Here is a 20,204-nt window from a genome sequence, read left to right as displayed (position 1 = left end):
TAGATCAATATCTCACTTTTCCTCCCACCAGCAACATTTCTTCATTGTGTGTCTGTGTAACCCCCATTTATCCGTTGAGATTTGCAGGTACACATTTACGACAGCAGGTGGCATAGTTTGCCCACGTAGCGGGATTTAACCTGTACCTCTCTTCAAAGTAATTCCCTTCGCAGTTCTCCCTTCAACCAGTAGGGGAGCTGTTTTACAACAATGAAAGCAAGCGTGCAGGTGAATTACATTTTTACTAGTGTCTTTTTTTATTGACAATAAAAAGGCAAATGTTGCATTAAAAGACATTTGACATGTGATCTTATAAAGCATGACTATACAGTGTAAAAATAAGCAGGCGCATCAGAGCAAATGAGAGACGCCATTACTCCACTGTATCTTGACACAGATGATAGTTAATAACTTGTCTACAGCACCGGTGACAGAGCTAGTGCTGTATATATATCCGGTCAACTATCGTTTCTTTTTTTTAAAATATATATATATATATATATATTAAAATGAATACGAAAAGAATACAACAAGAAAAGAAGAAAAGAGAGTCAGTTAAATAAATCACCCACTAAATAGTCAATGTCATAAATGTGGTCCTCATATATCTGCATTTTCAAGGTTCAGTCGTACTGGACCATGGGGTGGTCGCTCCAGGGAGGCAGGTCGTTCATCTTTCCCTCGTTGTTTCTATGGCCAGCCTCGAAGAAGCACACGGTTCCTGTCTGCGTCACAGCGTACAGGTTCATCTTTCCCTCGTTGTCCTTGGGAAAGTCGCTCATCTCGTGGTAGGCGGCAAACACCTTCTTAAAGGCGTCCCAGCCAAACTGTTCCTGGAGCTACAAGGAAGGAGAGAGAGTTAAAAGGAAAACGTGGAAAAAAAAACAGCATTGTTGGTCTTGTTTTTTATCCACATTTTGGTTGGCGTGCAAATACGCATTAAAGTCTCACCGGGTCGATTTGGCTTTGAGTCTCATTAGGGTTCAAACCTTAAAACAAGCGTGAACTTCTGCCCCATAACTGGTTATGTGATGTGCAGATCCCAACTCAATTTGCTCTACAAAAAGTCATGATGGATTTTTACTCTACTTTCTGGGGGATTTTTTTTTATAACTGTATCAACACTAAATTTGATATACATCCTATAAATGGATAAGACCATAAAAAAAAAAAAGGTCACCATTTTAGGGCTCGGCAGGAAATTGGCTCCCACTCATCGAACCATTTGTCCGGTCGTCATATTTTGACAGCTCCGTTGCCATCGGTGTGTGTGTGTGTAGTGTGTGTGGTGTGTGTGTGTGTGTGTGTGGTGTGTGGTGTGTGTCTCTCACCTGCAAGTAACGTCTCCAGGGCCACCCACATTTCCCAGCTGCCGCGCTTCTTGCCCGCCTTCACGTAACCCTCTTTTCGTTTTTGGCGTTCTGCCGAAGTCACAGCTGGATGAGCCTGCGTTGAGCGAGAGGAAATTACATATATATATATATATATATATATATTATATTGTGAAACGAAAGGAGTCGTCCTCCGTGACATCTTTGGTATAAAAAAAACACGTCACAACAAATACATTACTCCAACCTTCGCCCTGTCGATCCCCAAGCACCTCCTCGTGCACATACACCGACCACAGGTTGCACGTGCACTCCGTGGTGTTTGGTGGGAACTCCCAGCAGCCTCTCTGTTGGTTGTGTCCCAGTTCGTGGATGGGCCCCCACAGGCCTTTACTCCTAATACGTTCAACGCTGACCAGCTCACCTGCCGTGGACTGTTGTCCCATGATGGGATAACCGGCGTGCATCCAACCTGGAAGGATACAAATAGGTTTTTAAACAGTTGACACTGAGTGAGTGTGAATTTGAATGGCCGTCTGTCTATTTCTCGTAGTTCTGTGATAGACTGAGTTGAGATGGGCTTCATCTTTCCGAGAAAAAGCTAAAATAAATAAATAAATAAAACTAACCGTGGGAAATCTGCACATCCGCTACAAAGCGTTCTTTGCGAGGAAATGTGTGCGGTATGGCAGCCAGGTCCGCGATGCTCCTCATCATCTCGTCCCAAAGGGCCGCCAGCTCGTCGGGGCGATCCAGGCTCCGGACGACGTCCGATGGGACGGTGAGGATGATGTTGTCGAACTCCAGCTCCGCCCAGGGGGAGGGAGCTGTGCGCAGCAACAACCAATCAGCTGCTGTAGTCACGCCTGAAGATTAAGAAAGGGACGGACGTATTTGAACCATTATCCCCACACATCTGCCATTTACAATACCAGTGTGTGACCCACCGCAGACTCACCGGATTTATAGTAAGGCGCAGGTACAGCCATCTGCACGATGGCCTCTACCCCCTCCACCTTAGTTTTGGGTGGAGCCACCAGGTAGATGAGCCCCCCCCACAGGTTCCACACCTGCATCATCTCCGAAATGACGGGAAATTTCTCGTGGACACACGGCGCTCTCTTCAATTGGTCGCCTTTCAGGTAGTCTGTTTGACAGCTGATCTGGATCTGAGGAGCAATGCGTGTTACTGATTGTAGAGCGTCGCGTTTGTAATATAAATAAATCCCCCCCAGATATTGTGCACACTGGACAGGGACAGGGGCATCCAAGGAGTGGGCCGGGCCTCCACCAGGGGCACAACAGTAACACGTACACAATAAATTTAATGTGTGTACAGCACCTTCCATTCTTTGTTGACAATCTCTGCTGGCATGGCGATGTAGGTCTTCATACCAGGTGAGAGGTAGAGCCCTGTACTGATCCACTCCAATCCAGCTGACACACACACACACACACGTAAGTTGTAACTCATAACCAGTTTGCATGTGTGTCCACAGCAACGAGGTTCTGACCTGCTGTGTGGACATCGATCTTGATTCTGTGGTTGTAGACGACTTGCATCAAGGGGTTGTCCTTGATGAGGTAGGGCAGGAGGGCATCCGGATCTGGGCAGACCTTATACACCTCTGTCCCCAAACTGAGGAGCAGGTGGTCTCTGGGACTCTTCACAGGACAGCTGTCGCACACCTTGAAAGAAAGAATGTAAAAAAACGTGTTTACGACACATCGGGGAGGAAGTCAGCTTTCGCGGCGCTCCAACCGGCTCACCTGAGGCATGCCCGACTTCATCACGATGTCAGTGAGGGTGGACAGCACCTGCGTGTAGGAGGGGCATCCATGAGCCTTCATGTTCAAGTAGGTGACGCAGTCCGCGCCCAGCCTCTTGAGGTGCCCCTCCTCGTGCCCGTTGAGCTCCACGCCGTGAGACACGTGGCTGGCGAAGCGGTGCAGGAGGTGGCGGAAGTGGTAGGAGTCTTTGATGGCCTTGCTTGGCACGGGGGCCTTGTATAAACCGGCACCGACGGTTTTCTTCAACAAGCTCAAGCCCATTGCGTTCAGGATCTTGTTCCCTGAAAGACATTCCAGCAAACCGGATTTGATTAAATCATTAAGTTCAAGGGGCGGGACTGGATGGTTTTATATGGATATACTGTGTAAAGCAAAATGGCCTATCAATGGGGAAATGTGTTCTCTCAAAGTCTAGTCATTTCAAACTCATTGCCTCCCGACCCAGGCTTCTTGTGTCTAAGACAGTCATGCCTTTAACTAATTCAACCAGAGTGCCCGTTCTACTTTTGTGGAACATGACCCTGCCATCTTCCCTTAAGGTCTTCCCACTAGGTCTCTACAGTTGCCCGGTGCTCGAGCATCATTTCTTCGACCAGTGTCCACAAACCAGTGCGCTCTGGTCGGTGCCAACAAGTTCTGTGACTTTCCGAAATCAACAATACTGAGTTTCAACTTCTCTGGCCCTTTTTATGCTCACAACCAGATGCAGTGCTATGAATTGCACCTCTCCCCTCTCAAAGACGACTGGCCAAGACTTTGGATCCGGGATGAACACGCTTGCCCTTAGATGTGGTCAGACAACATGTCCTAAAGTATTTCTTATTTGTTTAGCATGACACATAGTCATCCAGTGTGTCACCCCTGCAGGCACCCAGACTGGTCATCTGAAGTGGAATATATTTAACTTTAGTTTCTCTGTGCTGGATGTGTATGTCCATCCATGAAGGGCCTGGAAAATCCTCAGTTTCCTCCAGGTCTGCTTTTTTTGTCTGATTTAAGCCTGACTTTAAAAAGGTGTTTTCGTGAATTTCTCAGTTCCCATTTCATAAGCTTTTGTAAATTTATCCTATCACCTATCCCTGTGCACCATCCTGTGCTCCACCTGTGCACAGGAATACCTTTTTACAACTGAAAATGTGTCTCTCACTCAATAAAGTGGAAGACATTGTGTCGGTTACGAGTCAGTGCCTCACACATTATCACACCAAGGGTGAACATTTAGCTTTGTGTTACGTCATGTTAGCGTGGGATGAGCTGGGAAGCGTAGAATGACACTCCGGTGGCGCGCTATCATACCTGGGAAATTAGTTATTTCGTTTTCCCCGGGGCGAGACTGTGCCCAGTACCAGGCGTGTCCACCGATCAGCAGGCCTCCTCCCTCTGCCACAAACTGTTGGATTTCCTCCACATGAGCATCGCCATACGCCGTGCACACGAATACGCTCAGGCCTTCTCTGAAGTGCGTCTTCTCACACTGCATCCCCGACTTGCGGAGGACATCGAAGGGAGCGTTTGGCGCGACGCCAACGACCCCCTGGCGACCTTCATCCAGCCAGTGAAGAGCATTTTTCCAAAATGGAGCCATGGTCTGCGATTAAAAAGGAAGTTATTACAAGAAAGGGCACGTCAGCACACGAGAAACATCCAACAGCAAGTTATTATGTAACTAAATAAACAGGCGTAGCAATCGCAATTACTCTCATACGACATGAACATATTCTTATTATTTGACTTGTGACTTGTGAGTCGGATGTAAACTCTACCTCTCGTCCCAGAAGCCCTTCATGTGTGACCACAATGACTCGTCCCTGCCCGTAGTAGCTTCCTGCCAGGAAGGCCTGTCCACTGTCTGTGGTCCCGATGGGAAAGGCCAGCGGGCCGTGGACCAGAACCTCAGAAGCCAGAAGTCGACCTTGGAGGTCAAACTCTGACACCCCCTGGAGTAAGAACTGCAAGTCATCCTCAAAATCCTTTCCGATCCTGTATTTGAAAGCGGAAAGAGAGAGATAGATGCCGACTATTAGTTAAGTGTACCGATCACATTTTTTTAAAATATTTTTGAATAGATAATCAAACCTTTTGATGGGTTGATTTTGTGTCTCTATGAAACTCACATTTTTTAACGTTCAGGCAAAAAATAGCCAGAATCTAACCTCATGACAAACAGTTTTATATTATTTTACAGTTATATTCATATGAAAGTAATTACATTAAAATATAATTATTACATTCTGTTATATTATATACTAAAACATATGTTCTATATCGATAAAGTGGAGGGCAAAATATGCAAAGAGGTTTCGAATTAAAAAAATTGCAATAAATAAAAAGTACATTATACACTCACACTACGGCCATCCAGGAGGATGGGATCTGTGGGTAGACAGGCAGGCACTCTGCCTCACCCTTGTGGTCAGAGAAGTAGATTCCTGCCACGCCGCAAACCTTATTCCCTTCGAACTGAAGCAGCGTGTTCTCCTTAGGGTGGTTTGCAGCCCAGCTCCACGCCTGCCCCGCTATCAGCACTCCTCCTCCGGCTTTCAGAAAAGCCACCAGGTCCTTCACGTCTGCACCGACGCTGTAGGCGTCCGTCACGTACACGCCGACCGCCCGATTGTCACTGAAGGCCCCGACGACTGCGACTTGGAAGCTGGATTTGCTGAGATTATCAGCGGCTTTCTCGACGCGTTTGTGGACCCCCACAGAGACGTTGTCAGATCCATCTCCTCTCAGCCAGGTCAGAGCGTTCTCTACCAGAGCAGGAAAGGTGGTCAGGTAGCCCTCGTGACCCAGGACCACAATCCTCCCACGGCCGTACAAAGAGGCTGCCATCAGGACCTGACCTCGGCTGTTCATTGCTAAAGGAAAGGCATGGTCTCCAGTCAGCACCAGGTCACTGGGGACACAGGGGCCACGGAGGTCCAGCTCCCTGAAGCCTCTCATCAGGGACATATAGGCCCTTTCGTGGTGGTTTTCCTCGGACATGGCGAGAAGGATCGATGCTCTGTCGATCGGATGAAGAGGCTGGAGAGCAAAGAGTAAAGTCAGATATAAATTGGTTGTCGTGAGGGAAAATCCAGAGATTAAATCAAAAACTGCTGTTAACATATTTTAGTTGCCCTCCACCTGGAGCTACTATGAGTTTACAGTTTTTCATTACAACCAAACAACATCTAAAAAAGGAAAAAGTTATTTATTTTTTTACCCTGAAAGTCAAGTTGTCTTTCTGCTTGTATTATAAGGCAGTTTTCCAGACAGGCAACCCAGCAAGGACACTAGCTGACAGGAAGAGAAGAGAGAAAGGAAAGTGTGAACAGCATTGAGTAGTTAGTGGAAAATGAGCACAGGAGGCGGGACTTCAGTGACTACAGCTCAGTGATAGGCTGTTAAAAACGGCCAGGTATAAACATCAATGTATAGTCTGTACAAAGACACCTGTCTGTCAACACACTCAGTGTGTGACCACACCCTGTACCTGTTCATCCTGTCGGGGCAGCACATATTTGGGGATATCATTTATATGTTTTATTGCCAACCAGATAGCTGTATTGTGGGGGCGGGCGGGGGGCAGGGGTAGTCTAATTCGTTAGACAATTAACACGTGTAAACATGCGAGATTGTACATTTTGGATAAAAAGTTAGAAAACAACGTGAATCTAACATGAAGCCTAAGCTCTGCTGGACTGTCTATTTCTAACTAAATTAAACAAACCAAAGTGCGCAAAGCAGCATTTAACGTACCGGGAAGTAAGTAGAAGAATAGAAAAGGTGTCATCATACCTTGTTTTCTGCGTGTGTGTTGATGTTATCTTTCTTCTCTGACCTTTGTGTGACTAGCGCAAACAGGTCAGTCGCTCAGGTAGGTTCACCTTACTGTTCTGCGCAACACTTAAACCCGAAACTCCTTACAATGTATAATAAACGACATTTTTGTTATTAAAAGAAAAAACGAAATTAATTAAATAAAGTCTACTTTACCGTGGCGGGGGGGTGTTTTCTTTTTGATATTTATCAAGAATTACAAGACTATGCTAAACGTTTGAAATCCCGGAAAACTCACGAGCGGAACCTTCAAGGACGTTACGTTTTCCCCCGAGCCTAATTCCTCCGACGGACAGTGGGTGCGCCTCAAAAATAATCCCCCCATCCGGTTAGCTAGGATGACAACCAATTAAGATACAAAAGAAGTTGTGGCAAAAGTAGTCACGTGTCACTACGCGTAATAAACACGGGCGCCTTCGTGTGATAAGTATATTGTTTCCGTGTTTCCGTTCGTACTTTTATTAAATCGTTCATAAGCACTTCATAAAGCCTAAAAGAAAAGCCGCTCGCGCAGATGTCGTGTACGCTGGTTGGCTCCAGAGCTCGGGTCCCTTTGGAGAACGGACGAGCGGTGGTTCTGGGCCGGGGTCCGGACACCGGAGTCACCGACAAGAAATGCTCCAGGCACCAGGGTGAGTCACCACACGCAGCCATTTGACACATGGCCATAATTAATTATGCTTTTAATAACAATGAATGAATGCACGTGCAGCGTGAACAATTATTCAACCCTGCTTGTTTTTTTAATTTATTTTTATTTTTGGGGAACAGCAAATGACAAACGTCAGTATTTTTTGCCACATTAGTTGTGTATATGTCATGAATGTAGGGGCTGCAATTATGTTTAATTATTAATTAATCTGCTTATGTTCTTTAATTAATCATATGGTCTACTTAGGGAAATTTAATAAAGCCGACATGTGCAAATTGCTTGTTTTTTGCATTGTGTTTGCATCGTATGCATATGAGTGTGCATGTGTCTGTGAGTATACATGATGGTAATGGTGTTTCCTTGTGTTTCCTTCAGTGAAGGTGGTGGCTTGCTATGCAGACCAGGATGTTGTTGTTACTCAGGTATGAAAACAAACACGGGATGCCCAATGCCAGAAACACCTGAGGGGTTAATATTAGGGCAGCACACAATCAAAACATCAGTTATGTCATTATCTAGACACGCCCTGGTTATCTAACACCCTTTGAGCTCTCTGTGTATGCATAAAAGGATGCTGACCAAAGCTCACAGATATCTTATTTTTCCTTCCAACAGCTGGGTCCTAATCCCAGTTTCCTGGACGGTGAGAAGCTGGGCCGGAGCCAGTCCGGTAAACTCACCCACGGTGGCACCCTCTTCCTGGTTGACCAGAGCCACCCTTTTAAACTGCACTACTCCCCGAGCTCCAACGGAACGGCCACCAGCAGCGCACAGAAAGGCCCGAAAGCCACCGACAAGACGAAAGGAGGAAGAAGTGTGAAAAGCAAGGAGGCACAGTCGAGCACGATTCCCAAGCGCAGTTTAAAGGATTTCTTTTCTACCTCTCCCTTGAAGGTATCACATTTTAATTATTGTGTTGACGCCTGTTAAGTTCACAAACAAGGTTTTAGGCAAAACTACGTTTAAAATAAGTAAATCCAGCTTGCCTACCCAAACTCTGCTGTCCAGATCTCTAGTAAGTAGGCTATAAAAGAGAGAAGGGGGCGGGTTAAGTCTTGGCTGTATTCCTTAACTAAATTGCAAGCTATCTTAAAAGTCTGTTAGTTGGCATGACGTTACTCATGACAGCCCAGAAGAGAGGTTCTAATTTCTTGTTGATGGAACAATATGGCCAAATAATAATAATAATAATAAGTAAGGAAAACACATTTGTTCCCATTAAGCTTTGAGAGAAGGTCAGCGTCATCATCATACAACTCAGATGGGTTTAATATGTCCCTTAAATTTCTGTAAGGAAATTAATAATTTTGCTCAATCCATCTATAAAAGTGTCATTTCAGTGGAAGTTTAAAACGTACAGGATCACAATAAGATGAGCTTTTTGGTGCAACATAATTCAATTTAATCTGTTTAGTGTAAAAATTAAAACGGCGTTTAAAAAGATGTTTAATTTTAATTCATTTGAAGCTAGTTATGAGGTTTGGTGCAACATTATTTAAAGTTAAACTGTGTTTTAATCCAGTTTTTAAATTACTCAGTGCATTATTTAATTTGTCTTATTTGCTTATTCCCGTAAACATAACAATTATCAAGAGAAGGTGAAACTGAAATGTATATAAAGCTGTATATATTTTTCTTTCGTGTGAAGTCATCTAAAAGACAGCTGAGTCCGGAGGGGGGGCACCCTGAGGTGAAGCGCCAAAGGCGAGACGAGGAGGCCTCAGGCGGACGCACGAAGGACGAAGACGAGGACGAGGAGAGAGCGGCCGAAGAGAAGCTCGAGCAGCTGCGGAAGCTGGCGGAGAAGTCTATGACGGAGAAGGGTAACGGCCCCCGGCCTCCGTCATCTTCATCCTCTTCGAAGGAATGTCTACAGAGCAGCTGGCAGCAGGTCGGCGGCCTGATGCTCTACACGGCTGCTGGCGTCAAAGGGAGTGAAAAGGTGGCAACGGGTTCAAATAGAGCAACTTTCAAAATAAATGTTGGCCTTGAAATCAAAATTTGTATTAATTGCATACGTGTTTAAAAAAAGGTACAGTTTTCATGTCTTTATGTAATAAAAGTAGGATTTCCTCACGTTTTCCTCAAATGCATTTCTGCCACAGCAGATCCATCAACGATTAATTGATTATTTATTAGTTGAACAACAGAAAATCTTTTTGGCACGATTTCCTGCTGTTCGCAGTGTTTTTTGTTTTTTTTATCAATGTAAACTTAATATCTTTTGGGTATTGGTCAAACAAAACGAGACATTTAATTACAAAAACGGACATTATTAATTTTATATTTGACAAACCAAATGATAAATTGAGTAATTGAGAAAATAATCAACACATTTATGTTGTTTTATTTTACTTTTTCTAATTTAGTTTTTTTTTTTTTTTTTTAAGTATTACATTTAATGCAATTCTATTCTGCATTGCTGTCAGTGTTACTTCTTACACACTTAAAACGTACAATTACTCTATTGTTCATATATGTTTATACTTTTATTAGTATTTTTTCTTATTCATCTTTAGTGATCTTTGATCAAACTTTGGCACAATAATTTCCTTCGGGGATTAAAAAAAAAATCTTATATTATCAATAATGAAAACAATTGTTCTGGTCGTTCTCCAGATCGCTGGCTTCGACATCGACGGCTGCATCATCACCACCAAGTCTGGGAAAGTCTTCCCCACCTCGCCGGACGACTGGAAGTACGTCTGCTCATCCCCTCTTTTAAAAGGCCTCTCTCTGGTTCATCGTGATATTGATCCGTGTGTGTGTGTGTGTGTGTGTGTGTGTGTGTGCAATAAACAGGATACTGTACTTTGAGATTCAGCCCCGGCTGGCCAGCTTGCTCAAGAGAGGATACAAGGTGAGGATCAGATGAACGCAACAGTTTCCAAATCATGTTTTTTAGTGCAGTTTTGAAGAGTTTATCCCCGTCGTCGCCCCCCCCCCCCCTGCTCTCTCTCCCCCCCCAACCCCCCAGGTGGTGTTCTTCACCAACCAGAGGGGCATCGCCAGAGGAAAACTGAAACCGGAAGTCTTCAAGTCCAAAGTGGAGGACATCCTCGCCGCGCTGCAGCTGCCCGTGCAGGTCGGTGGCGTTCGCGGTTTTTAACTCTCGCATCGCTCTCGTGATTTTATTGTTCAAAAAACCAAAGCGGACGTTCGTGTCTCTGCGTCTCAGGTGTTCGTCTCCACCAGTTCTGGTATATACAGGAAGCCGGTGATGGGAATGTGGAACTACCTGTGTGAGGAGGTAAACGTCAGAGGAGAGGCACACACACACACATATTATTGAAGCACCAATGAGTCGTAAGCCACCCTTTTATCCCATTAAGGAGGTTCTGTTTGGCAATAAACATCCTATTCTAGTTTTAATATGTGTGTTTCCTGCTCAGGCAAACGATGGCGTGACCGTTGACAAGATGCAGACTTTCTATGTTGGAGGTGAGTGAGGTTGTGTGTGTGTGTGTGTGTGTGTCGGTGGTCTGATATGTGGTCCTTAAACCCCAAAAATGAACTACCTGAAATCTCCCCAAAATGCTGATTTTGTTTGATGCTATACCTAAAATTCATCTTCAAAGTGCAGAAATGCAAAACAAATAACCCTCTTGCTAGTGCTTGAAACACACACACACACACACACACACACACACACAGCGTCTTACTTTAAGTGTGTGCACAGATGCTGCAGGAAGGCCAGAGAACTGGGCTCCAGGAAAGAAGAAGAAGGATTTCTCCTGCAGTGACAGACTGGTGAGATGTGTGTGTGTGTGTGTGTGTGTGTGTGTGTGTGTCAGTGTCACTTTCAACGTAAATAAAACATTTTTTTAATGACACCTAAATTAATACAACGTGAGCTTTGTTTAGCAGTTTCCTCCTTTTTTTGTTGTTTTTTTTTTCTAGTTTGCTCTGAACATCGGAGTGCAGTTCCACACCCCGGAGGAGTACTTCCTGGGCTGGAAGAGCGCCCCCTACAGCCTGCCTGATTTTGACCCCGTGAGTACAATGAACCCGGCCTGCTGTGCATTTTTGGTTTGTTTATTTACAGGGTACGAGAAATCCGATGTTCATGTTCTTTCTTCATCTCAACCATCCAGAGGAAGCTCGACTCCACCGCCGCGCTGTACGACCCTCCGAGTGCCTCGCTCACCTCCTGCGGCACCGAAGTCATTGTAGCCGTCGGTTTCCCTGCATGTAAGAGATATAAAAGGAAGGTTTAATCGACCCCTCTCTCCCCTACCGAAAACAGCAACACCACGCTGACCTTGTTTCCTTTCCTCCTCTCCTCCTGCACAGCTGGGAAGTCCACCTTCTTCCACGCCCACGTCATTCCCAAAGGCTACGTGTACGTCAACAGGGTGAGTGGGTGTCGACGAGCGGGGCTCCGGCTCTAAATGCATTTCATACACGTGTTGCGTAAACTGTTGTGTAAAAGATGCTGTTGTTGGACTAATGATGGGAAACGCCAGCACGGAGATAGTTATGATTTTTGGGCCCTTTCCTTGGAAGTCCACGTGAGGTATTGGGACCGACGTTTTGTTGTAATGTTTCGTCTTTCACCCAGGACACACTCGGTTCGTGGCAGAGCTGCGTTTCGGCGTGCGAGCGCGCCCTGAAAGAAGGCCGCAGCGTCGCCGTGGACAACACCAACCCAGAGCCCGAGTCTCGCAAACGGTAAAGCACAACTGTGTGTGTGTGTGTGTGTGTGTGTGTGTGTGTGTGTGTGTCCTTGCATGTTTCATATGCATATATGCTCAGGTTCATCCTCTCTCTGGTGCAGTCAGTCATATTGGACACAGACAGAATAAAGCTTTGGGTCCATGTTGATCCCCTTTCTGCTCTTTAACCTGGTGCTAAACTAAACTGCTGCTTGCTGTATGTTGTGGTATGAAGTTACTCCGGCCTGCTGCTGGTACGTGCATTTATATTTTTCTTTGTGTGTGTGTGTGTTCCAGATATGTGGACGTGGCGAAGGCAGCAGGAGTGAAGTGTCGCTGTTTCCACTTCTCAGCCTCTCTGGAGGAAGCCAAGCACTACAACCGGGTACGTCTCTCCACTCTTTGCTTTTGTTTTATTGTTGTTTATAATGGTACTTTTAATATTGTCATTTTAATTTTGTTGTTTTTATTACTGTTTTTATTATTATTTATATATATATAAATATATATATACATTATGTATGTATATATATATATATATATATATTTATTTATATATATATATATATATATATTTTTTTTAATATATATTATTATTATTATTATTATTATTATTGAATGCCTTGTTGTTCCCAGTTCCGTGAGATGGTTCCATCGAACACCAAACACGCCAAGGTCAACGACATGATTTACCACAGCTACAAGTAAGTGGTACCCGTCTTTCTTTTCATATGAAATACAAAACAGTTTTTTATATTTATTTTACACAAAAACTTGTGCTCAGATCTGATTTTGTTTCTGTGTTAAAATGAGATTCTGACACGGTGGATTTCCTGATTCTGGTAAAAGAAGCCACTCTCTCTCTCTGGTTCTGACCGCTCTGATTCTGGTTCTCTGTCCGGACAGGAAACACTTTGTGGCTCCTGCGCTCACGGAGGGATTCTCCGAGATCCTCCAGATCCACTTTGTCCCGAACTTCAAGGACAGCCAATCGGAAACCTTGTTCCGGCAGTTTTCTGAGGGCTGATTGGACCACTTTTAAATTCTCACTGACACAGGAAATAACATTTCAAAATAGGCAGAAAACCGCCGGTTGAAGCCGCAGAGGAGTGAGACCAAGTGAGTCCGTTGGTTTCAGCTGGTGGACAGTTTGAGCTCCGAACAACGCAACAAATTCATACGAATGTGCAGGTATATATTGCCATTATATATCCCTCAGATTATGTGTTATACATGTTGAGTTGAGAAAGGATCACTGAAAACCACAATAATTATTTCTTCTTTAATGTTTTTATATGAAAAAGAACCCTCCTGTCCTTTTGCAAGTGAGTAGCTATAACAATTCATCTGTAATCCTTTTGACAATAAAGCTTTGGAAAAATAACTTGACAAATTGCAGATTATTCCCACATTCACGCACGAGCCCTGTTGAATTCTGCGTTGCGCTCGGAAGCCGTTCTCAGTGGACGTCGGGCAGGAACTGGACGTCCTTCCCGAGATGCTTCTTCAGCCACGGCATTATCTCGAAGAGGTCGATGTGGAAGTCCCGAGCATCGGGAGAAGTTTTCACGTCTCGGTCGGGCAAGCTGCACACGTTCGTCGTGCCCCAGCTCACGACCCCCACCTGAAAAGCAGGGGAAGGGGGGAAAACGTCCCACGTCATGCCGATTTTTGGAGTGACGTGAAAAAAAGTGAGATTTTTAATACGCGGGGAAAACCCTTTGCCGACCTGAAAGTAGCGCTTCCTCTTTTGCAGGAACAGCGATCCGCCGGAGTCACCTGCCACAAAAAAACAACAAAAAAAAGTAGACGAATAACTTGTACGTGAGCGTGAATCCCGCGTTGTGTCGAACTGTCCAGAGGCAGCGTCCACACCTTTACAGGTGACGGCGTCCTGGTATCTCGAGGATCCCCCGGAACAGAGGAATCTGGCGGGCACGTACTCGTCCAAGGTCACGTTGGTGGGCCCTTTGAGCGTTTGCCTCGCCTTCTCCACGCAGCTCGGCCTCTGCAGACGGGAGGAGAAATGTACTGACGTGTTTCCTCCACGTTGTTGAGCTTTTAAAGCGACAGCAGCCCCCTCCCATCGGCTGTCACTCACCTGACCCTCTGTGTGAATGTGTGTGTGCTTGCGTTGGCTGTTCTTATGGATGAAAAAGGCGGCCGTCTCCCCGCGCGGTAGCAGCTCCTTCCCTGAATACACACATTAATTTTTGACTATTTTGTCTTGAGTTCTGGATATTAACACTCTGTTGCGAGGCGTGAAGGTCAAAAGGTCACATACTGTGCTGCTGACAGGTGGAGTTGACTCTCTTCATGGCTCGATCCGCTGGGACGGTGCACGGCAAGCAGATGGGTCTGTTGGATGACACAGTGTGTGCACACACACTCACACAGGCACATGTATCATAGTTGCATCACATTTATTCCTTTTATAAGCTAGAAAATGGTGGGAATGTAGCTCTGCGGTGAGGTGTGTGTGTGTGTGTGTGTGTGTGTGTGTGCGCGCTCCATCTCCTCTTCATTATCTCACCTGGCCTTCCAGGAGATCGGGATGCTCTTGTTCACCCGAACCAGAGCGACGTCGTAGTCGTAGAACTCCGGCACGTTCCTGCGCTCGAGCGCCCGGACGTTGTACTGCGGGTGAACCAACACCTGGTCGGAAACCGCCGTGCCCTCACCTGGTGAACCAGACATGACTCGTGTACACCACGGTAAAAATATCTAGAGCTTTTATGGTTTCATTCATCTATTTGACTCTTAAAAAGATAACATCAGATTTCTTCTCTTTTTTTTTTTTACTCACTTATTCAAACATTAGAATACACAACAAATGCATTCGGGAATAAATCCTCAAATTAACTTTATCGTCATTCATAATATTAACAGCTTAACACAATTACTACACATGTAGCATGTGTTTCTAGATTATATCGCATGTTTAATACTCTGCTGCGTGTTTTTATGCTTTGCTTCAAACAAAAATATCCTCCACTTGATTTTCCCATCAGCCCCTCTTTACAGTCATTTCTCTCCCAGCTATTTTTTTTTTTTTTTTTTATATCTCTCTTGAATCTCCAGAAAAAAAATATTTTCACCGCACTGACCGTGACGTATGTGCACCTGCTGAGAGACGTCGTCTGAGCTCGCTTTGGCGAAGCAGTGGGCGGCCGTCAGCACCCAGTTGGGGCTCACGATGGATCCGACGCACGGCGCCGTCTATTAGGGAGGAAAGCGTCAAAAAAAGTGGGGGGGGAGGTGAGGGGGGGTGGAGCTCAAAGCTGGACGGAAAAGTGACCGACCTTGGAGGCCGTTTGCACGCTGACGTGCCAGGGCCTGGTGAAGGCCGTGTTCTCCTCCTCCTCCTCCTCCTGCTCCTCCTGCTCCTGAGCCACCCCGCACATCGTCACGCTCTTGTCACCTGAGCCACGAAAATATTGGTATTCCCTTCGCGTGAGCATTAATAAATGCTTAATGTCAAGTTGGGGGGGGGGGGGGAAACGCGAGAATAATCTCCTACTCACTGATGATGGCGTTGAACACCTCCCCCAGTATCTGGAAGCCTTCCAACACGAAGACGTGCTCCTCGCCACGTTTCTTCGAGGCCAAGGAGTTCAGCTGAGCTCTGTTCACTTGCTCCCCAATGCCGAATACGTAGACGTCTGAAAAACAGATAAATTACAGCAAAAAAAAAACAACATATCGGATTTAAGTATCGGGAGAGTAGCTCAAATGTAAATACTGTGTGCGCGTAAGTCTCGGTACCCAGCATGGTCTCGTCCGTGTGATCGTACGATGTGTCGCGGTAGCCCAGCAGATTTCGGATCTGGTTCAGGGCAATCTGAGGCTTGTTGCCGGTGTTGGAGTAACCTGCAGGACACGGGAGAGAGAATGAATGGCGACGGTACGCTGAAGGACGAGGCGCTTCTCATGCTCCCGTTTCCCCCCCCAAAAAAAAAAGAGGAATCGTGTAAATCCTGAGCTGGAGATGCTTGACAGATGCTTTTTCACGTGTGTGTGTGTGCGCCCACCGTCTGTTTCTATGATGATGATGTTCTGAGTCTCATTAAAATGGTTCCTGGCGCTGTCTCGCTTCAAGAAGCTCATCACCATGCTGACGCGGTGCAGGGCGGCGTGCAGGTTGGTGCCCGTCTTACGCCCGTGGCCTGCAAGATGGAAACGACGCAACAACAAAAAAAAAAGTCGTAAAACTCGAACCATCCAAAACACATTGTTGGTTCGATGGTTGTCACGGCAACGGATACAGCGAAGGTGGCGACGAGTCCTACTGTCGTATTTGAACTGCTCCAGACTGTGCAAGACGTCGTCGATGCTCCCGCTTCTGTCCACGTCCGTGATGTCGACGATGTCTCTGGCCTCGCTGGCAAATGACAGCACGTGGAACTTCAGCTGCACCTCGTAGCTGTCCAACTGGAAGGGAAATGGAGGAGGCATGAAGCCTATGTTTCTCACACACACACACACACACACACGCACACTTGGCGCACACCTTGCTGATGAGTGCGATGGTGGCGGCCCTGGATGATTCAAAGTCCTGCTTTCTGATGCTTCCTGATGTGTCCAGTAAAATGTAGACATTCATACGACTGCCTTCCGCCACACGGATGGTTCGGCCGTAGGACATTGATTCATCTTACGCACACACACACACACACACACACACACACACACACACACACACACACACATTGCGGTTGAATTCAGCGAGTTGCTCTTTAGGTTTATGTATATGCAGTTATAAAATGGCGTGCTATTTCGGGGTCGCGGTCCTTTTTACACGCACCTTTCCTTTTGGAGTCTGGCGAGATGACGTCCATGACCCCGGCTAGTGACCCCGCCATGGCTTCCGCCACGGCGCCGGGGGAGTCAAAGGTATTCGGGCCTGCAGTAAAAGCATCGAGAATGTTTTACCTTCAAATAATATTTCAGATGCCTGTCGCTCTTTTTTTCTCTCCAAATGTATCTTCTGTTGTTTTAAAGGCACAGTGCGTGGGATTTGCTGCCATCTAGTGGTCAGGTTGCAGATTGCTTCCAACTGAACGCCCCCTGGCGTGCAACATGGTGGACTCCCTACGTAAACATAACAGTTCTTACTTATAGGGGATTATACTCTATTGAAAATATAGTTGTGATTACTTTTGTTACCATTTTTGCTAATACAGTCCACAAAGTCCAACACACTGGACCTTTTAAAAGAAAAAGCAACGATCACTCTGCACCTTGGCACCGCGGCGTTGAACCGCTCCACTCCCTGTTCTCCAGGCAAACCCTTTCAGCCGACCCGAGTAGATCCAGACCAGCCTGACACCGGTAGGTCACCTTCTCCCCCGTGTCAAACCGGCCCCCTGACCTCTGGGCCCCCGGTGGGATCCCCGGGTCGCTGCAGTCGTCAGCTGCAGAAAGGAAACAGTCGACAACACATGCAATGGTGATTCATTTTTGTGATGATATAAATTCTTAAAAAAGAAAAAAAAAAGGGTGTTTTTGTGCTTTATATAGAAATGTCCACAATACAACTTTATTTCCAAAAGATGATGAAATGATGCACCCAAGACACGTTGTAAGCTTATATCTTAAAACACTGAATTGTTTGCGCTAAGAAGGGTAAATGCAAAACTTCTGTTTCACGGTAAACAACAGTTAAAAATCTGTTTGCCGGGGCTCATTTATATGTATTCAACAAAAGCTGCTTTAACATGTAAACCTCAGAAAGTATGAGCTTAGTCGGTGCACAGGCTCAGGGCCTCGTGTAAAGTGGATATTCTCAAGTAGTAATATAGCCGCGCATTGTACACCATTTAAATCCTAAAGTTCTGCTTCATCCATGAAGGTTTGTAAAGTCCTCACCGTGGTTGACACAGGCGGGCGGGGTTCCTGTCCACTCCCCAGAGAGGGTGCAGTTCCTCTGGGCTGACCCGAGCAGGGTGAACCCGTCCTGGCAGGAGAAGCTCTGCGTCGCCCCGACACGGGACCACTGGTCTCTGGGCCGGAGGTCCCCGTGATCCAGCTGGAGCTGAGCGGGGCACAACACATCTGGAGAGAGGTGGGCGGATGGAGGAGGAGAGGAGGATGAAAAATCACAGAGCGGTGCTTTTGATAGTAAACTCAGGAGAAATGCATCGTGAACCGTGACCTTTGCATGTGGCGCGGAACACCTGTCTGCCATTGGCCGACCTCATGAACGACCACTCTCCGTCGGCGCCGCAGAGCCGGGCGGCGACCGGGAAAGGGTATCGCCCGGCGCCGCAGTGAAAGGTCAGCAAACTGCCCTCCAGTCCGCCCTGCACAGGAAACCAGTGGTCACTTTTTTTTTCTTTTTTTTTGGAGCTAAATGAAGTAACGTGAAGCTGTTTTCGGGAAGTAAATGCGCTTGATTTGTTTCACTTTCCAGAACTTTTAGTTCCTTTTTTTCATCGGAAAAATGAGCCTCCTGATTCACTCATGGGCTTCACTTTTACTTTATTTGTACTTTGTTTTGTCATAACATATTATTATTCATTATTATCTATTTTCCCATCCTCCATTTTGCCTATTTTCTTTTGAAATATTTCACTGTTATTAGCCAGAAATCATTACACGTAAAACAAACACACTCTTAAAGGGGCTCTATTTCACTTTGGTGTAAGATGTGACCTCTTACTATAAGTTTACCCATCTTCAAATGTTCAAACGTAGAATATATTTAATATAAAATGATAAAAAGATTCTAATTTCAGCAGGGTGTTGTGTTCACCTGTGAGTAGGTGACCTGTCCACCTTTGATGCGCTCTGTGGTTGAGCAGTTCAGAGGCGGTGGGTCCGCGTACATTTCATCTTCATAGTCGTAATCCTGCGAGGCCGCTGGAGCGCAAACGGTAAACACAGCCGTATGGAAACAAAAATCGTATATATATGTAAACGTATACGACTAAAGACGGGAAAAGAAAAGCTCTCACCCTCCTGGACAGATGTGACGAGCAGGATCCAGAGAATGAGCCCGGCATACATGACCAGACTGTAGTGGTGTCCGAGTCTGTGAGAGACAGACGCCACAGTGATAGATAGCTGATATTTGATGACTGATTACACATTAACACAGCAGCACCAAGCAGAGGGGGGGGGGGGGGATTGAGCAATTTGGGGGCAGAACATAGATTTGAGATCTTACTTTCATTATTGGTTGCACTCGTTTCTTTTGTTTCTCTGTGAATCCTTTGCATTACTTATTCTTAAAACCTCATAAAAGCATTTTTATTTTTCTCACTTTATTATTTGAGGATCGATTAATGCAATTATTTTTGATATTATGTCCATCACCTGAATGTACCTGCATTTACCTGAAAGGTATACATTCCATAATATAACTGTCCTCAGACATGTGTGAATCCTCTTCCCTTGTGGGATTAAAAACTGTGAAAATCAATAAAACATATTTACAAAAAAAAACAACTGAAATGCCTTTTGGGCGAATAATGCAATTTCAAATCGCAATCTCTTCAGCACGTTTAACTATTAGTCATTCGTTCCTAAAACCTCTGTTGATGTTTGGATGCCTGTTATTCAGAAGTATTACTACTCGATGTCCGTGCCGGTGTTCAGGGGTCGTCACGTTCAAGCATGCAAGCGTGCATGTGAATAACGCATCTTAAAAGATTGTTATGGGGATTATGGAGATTTAACAGGGACCCCCCCACCACCCAGACCCACCTCCACCCTCACCCTCACCCCTTCTCCCCATGCCCCCTCCCCCTCCTCCTCCTCCTCCTCCGAGGGGCTCAGTCCTCTCAGCTGACTCGGCTTTGTTCGACCCGTCGAAGGAGTTTCTAAAACTCTTTTGTAACCCCCTCTGCACACCATCAGAGAACGAGGGGAACACAGGTCGACGCTGCCGAAAACAGACGAAGAGGCCGAAGAGCGGCAGCAAAAACATGGATGTTGTTTTTTTTAAACCCT

The 20,204-nt window shown here is 45.8% G+C and overlaps 3 protein-coding genes across 3 annotated transcripts; 1 reads left to right on the top strand and 2 right to left on the bottom strand.

Annotated features, from left to right (window-relative positions):
- Positions 1-261: 261 nt before the first annotated feature.
- On the bottom strand, positions 262-6,955 carry LOC117741245 (TRPM8 channel-associated factor homolog). The gene is given in 13 exon segments (XM_034548147.1): positions 262-839; positions 1,336-1,446; positions 1,579-1,599; positions 1,601-1,803; positions 1,961-2,197; positions 2,290-2,500; positions 2,674-2,768; positions 2,846-3,020; positions 3,102-3,403; positions 4,419-4,710; positions 4,886-5,102; positions 5,470-6,146; positions 6,903-6,955. Coding segments are annotated over 12 exon segments (2,718 nt in total). The 5' UTR covers positions 6,108-6,146; positions 6,903-6,955; the 3' UTR covers positions 262-623.
- A 276-nt stretch (positions 6,956-7,231) lies between these two features.
- Positions 7,232-13,635, top strand: pnkp (polynucleotide kinase 3'-phosphatase). The gene is made up of 17 exons (XM_034548145.1): positions 7,232-7,576; positions 7,972-8,018; positions 8,212-8,490; positions 9,245-9,538; positions 10,216-10,295; positions 10,399-10,456; positions 10,574-10,681; positions 10,775-10,846; positions 10,989-11,037; positions 11,276-11,346; positions 11,497-11,589; positions 11,691-11,787; positions 11,890-11,951; positions 12,158-12,267; positions 12,549-12,636; positions 12,888-12,955; positions 13,158-13,635. Exons 1-17 carry the CDS (start codon positions 7,459-7,461, stop codon positions 13,276-13,278), a joined length of 1,815 nt encoding a protein of 604 aa, XP_034404036.1. The 5' UTR covers positions 7,232-7,458; the 3' UTR covers positions 13,279-13,635.
- On the bottom strand, positions 13,520-19,326 carry si:ch1073-280e3.1 (complement C2). The gene is made up of 19 exons (XM_034548144.1): positions 19,208-19,326; positions 19,006-19,112; positions 18,406-18,553; positions 18,120-18,305; positions 17,492-17,665; positions 17,056-17,154; positions 16,762-16,904; positions 16,541-16,682; positions 16,283-16,417; positions 16,017-16,121; positions 15,776-15,913; positions 15,554-15,672; positions 15,359-15,470; positions 14,785-14,932; positions 14,536-14,609; positions 14,353-14,444; positions 14,127-14,259; positions 13,981-14,030; positions 13,520-13,875 (listed from the first exon to the last, which is right to left on the bottom strand). The coding sequence occupies exons 1-19, from the start codon at positions 19,257-19,259 to the stop codon at positions 13,711-13,713; spliced, it is 2,322 nt and encodes a 773-aa protein (XP_034404035.1). The 5' UTR covers positions 19,260-19,326; the 3' UTR covers positions 13,520-13,710.
- Between the last annotated feature and the right edge of the window lie 878 nt (positions 19,327-20,204).

This window comes from Cyclopterus lumpus, chromosome 13, assembly GCF_009769545.1.
Source record: "Cyclopterus lumpus isolate fCycLum1 chromosome 13, fCycLum1.pri, whole genome shotgun sequence".
Classification (NCBI taxonomy): domain Eukaryota; kingdom Metazoa; phylum Chordata; class Actinopteri; order Perciformes; family Cyclopteridae; genus Cyclopterus; species Cyclopterus lumpus.
The sequence above is the reverse complement of the archived record's forward strand: the minus strand, read 5'-3'. Positions and strand labels throughout refer to the sequence as shown.